This window comes from Phaethon lepturus, unplaced genomic scaffold (genome assembly GCF_000687285.1).
Source record: "Phaethon lepturus isolate BGI_N335 unplaced genomic scaffold, ASM68728v1 scaffold26572, whole genome shotgun sequence".
Taxonomy (NCBI): domain Eukaryota; kingdom Metazoa; phylum Chordata; class Aves; order Phaethontiformes; family Phaethontidae; genus Phaethon; species Phaethon lepturus.
The window spans coordinates 1-1,382 of record NW_010525939.1 but is presented as its reverse complement, the minus strand read 5'-3'; the positions used below and the strand labels follow the sequence as shown (position 1 = coordinate 1,382).

At 65.8% G+C, this 1,382-nt stretch overlaps 1 protein-coding gene across 1 annotated transcript in view; it reads left to right on the top strand.

Moving 5' to 3' along the window:
- Window positions 1–1,377, top strand: part of LOC104617565 (peptidyl-prolyl cis-trans isomerase FKBP10-like) — a gene marked incomplete at both ends in the record, with an annotated part of 1,613 nt that extends 236 nt beyond the window's left edge. The window contains 3 exons of the mRNA XM_010282918.1: window positions 301–493; window positions 800–945; window positions 1,256–1,377. Of these exons, the coding sequence (XP_010281220.1) occupies window positions 301–493; window positions 800–945; window positions 1,256–1,377 (461 nt within the window). The remainder of the gene's footprint in view (window positions 1–300; window positions 494–799; window positions 946–1,255) is intronic.
- Between the last annotated feature and the right edge of the window lie 5 nt (window positions 1,378–1,382).

Below are 1,382 nucleotides of genomic sequence, written 5' to 3'. Positions count from 1 at the left end.
GGCACGGTGGAGGGGGACGGAGGGAACAAACCCCTGGGGCGGGCGTTAGTGGGGACGGAGGTCAGGTATCCAGCTGGCAGGTGCTGGCAAAGGGCGGCTCCGTTGCCAGGGCACTGAATAGCCAAGGCAAGTGGTACCTGAGCAGGGACGGAGGGGTCCTGCCCCACTGGCTCTGCTGCTTTCCTGGGGGGCTGCATGTGTGGCCGCAGGCTTGGGAGGGCTTTAGGGGACAGAGCCCTTGGCATGCCTGGGCTCGGCCTTGCTCCGACCTAAGGTGCTCCATCCTTGCTGCTGCCCCTTTAGCGGGGCTGATCCCCCCAGACGCCACCTTGTACTTTGATGTCGTCATGCTGGACATCTGGAACAAAAACGACAAGCTGCAGATCACCACCCTCTCCAAACCGGAGCACTGCAACCGCACGGTGGAGAACTCGGACTTCGTGCGGTACCACTACAATGGCACGCTGCTGGATGGCACTCCCTTCGACTCCAGGTACGGGGCACCGGTGCTGGGGCGCAGCCTCGCCTTGGGCCACGGTGCACTGGAGCTCGGGTGCACCCTCTGCCTCGGGCTTTGGGAGCACTGGGGTGGCAGGGACCAGGGGACGCTGCCCTGGGGCAGGACATGGGGGCCCACACTGCACCCCAGTCAGAGCAGACTCCCCCCACACTCTCCCTCCCCGCACCCCAGCAAGGCCAGTGCAGCTCCATGACCCCCAAACCAGCTCCCGCCAGCACCGCTCAGGCTGGGGGAGCCGGCGTGGCCCCGGAGCCGTCCCCCCTCATTCCTCCCCACCAGCTACAGCAAGGACGGCACCTACGACACCTACGTGGGCACCGGCTGGCTGATCAAGGGCATGGACCAGGGGCTGCTGGGCATGTGCGCTGGGGAGAAGAGGAGCATCATCATCCCCCCGTTCCTTGCCTACGGGGAGAAGGGCTACGGTGAGTTGGGCATCACCCCGTCGTGCCCGGCCCCTTCCTTCTCGGCTCCGCGCAGAGCCCCCTCAGTGCATTGGGACCCGTGTCCAGGCTGACCCACGTCCCCTCCCCAGGGACCGTGATCCCTCCACAGGCCTCGCTGGTGTTCAGCGTGCTGCTGGTGGACTTTCACAATCCCAAGGATGGTGTTTTCCTGGAGCACCTGGAGGTGGGCATCACCCCGTCGTGCCCGGCCCCTTCCTTCTCGGCTCCGCGCAGAGCCCCCTCAGTGCATTGGGACCCGTGTCCAGGCTGACCCACGTCCCCTCCCCAGGGACCGTGATCCCTCCACAGGCCTCGCTGGTGTTCAGCGTGCTGCTGGTGGACTTTCACAATCCCAAGGATGGTGTTTTCCTGGAGCACCTGGAGGTGCCGGAGTCCTGCAAGCGCAGGGCTGTGAC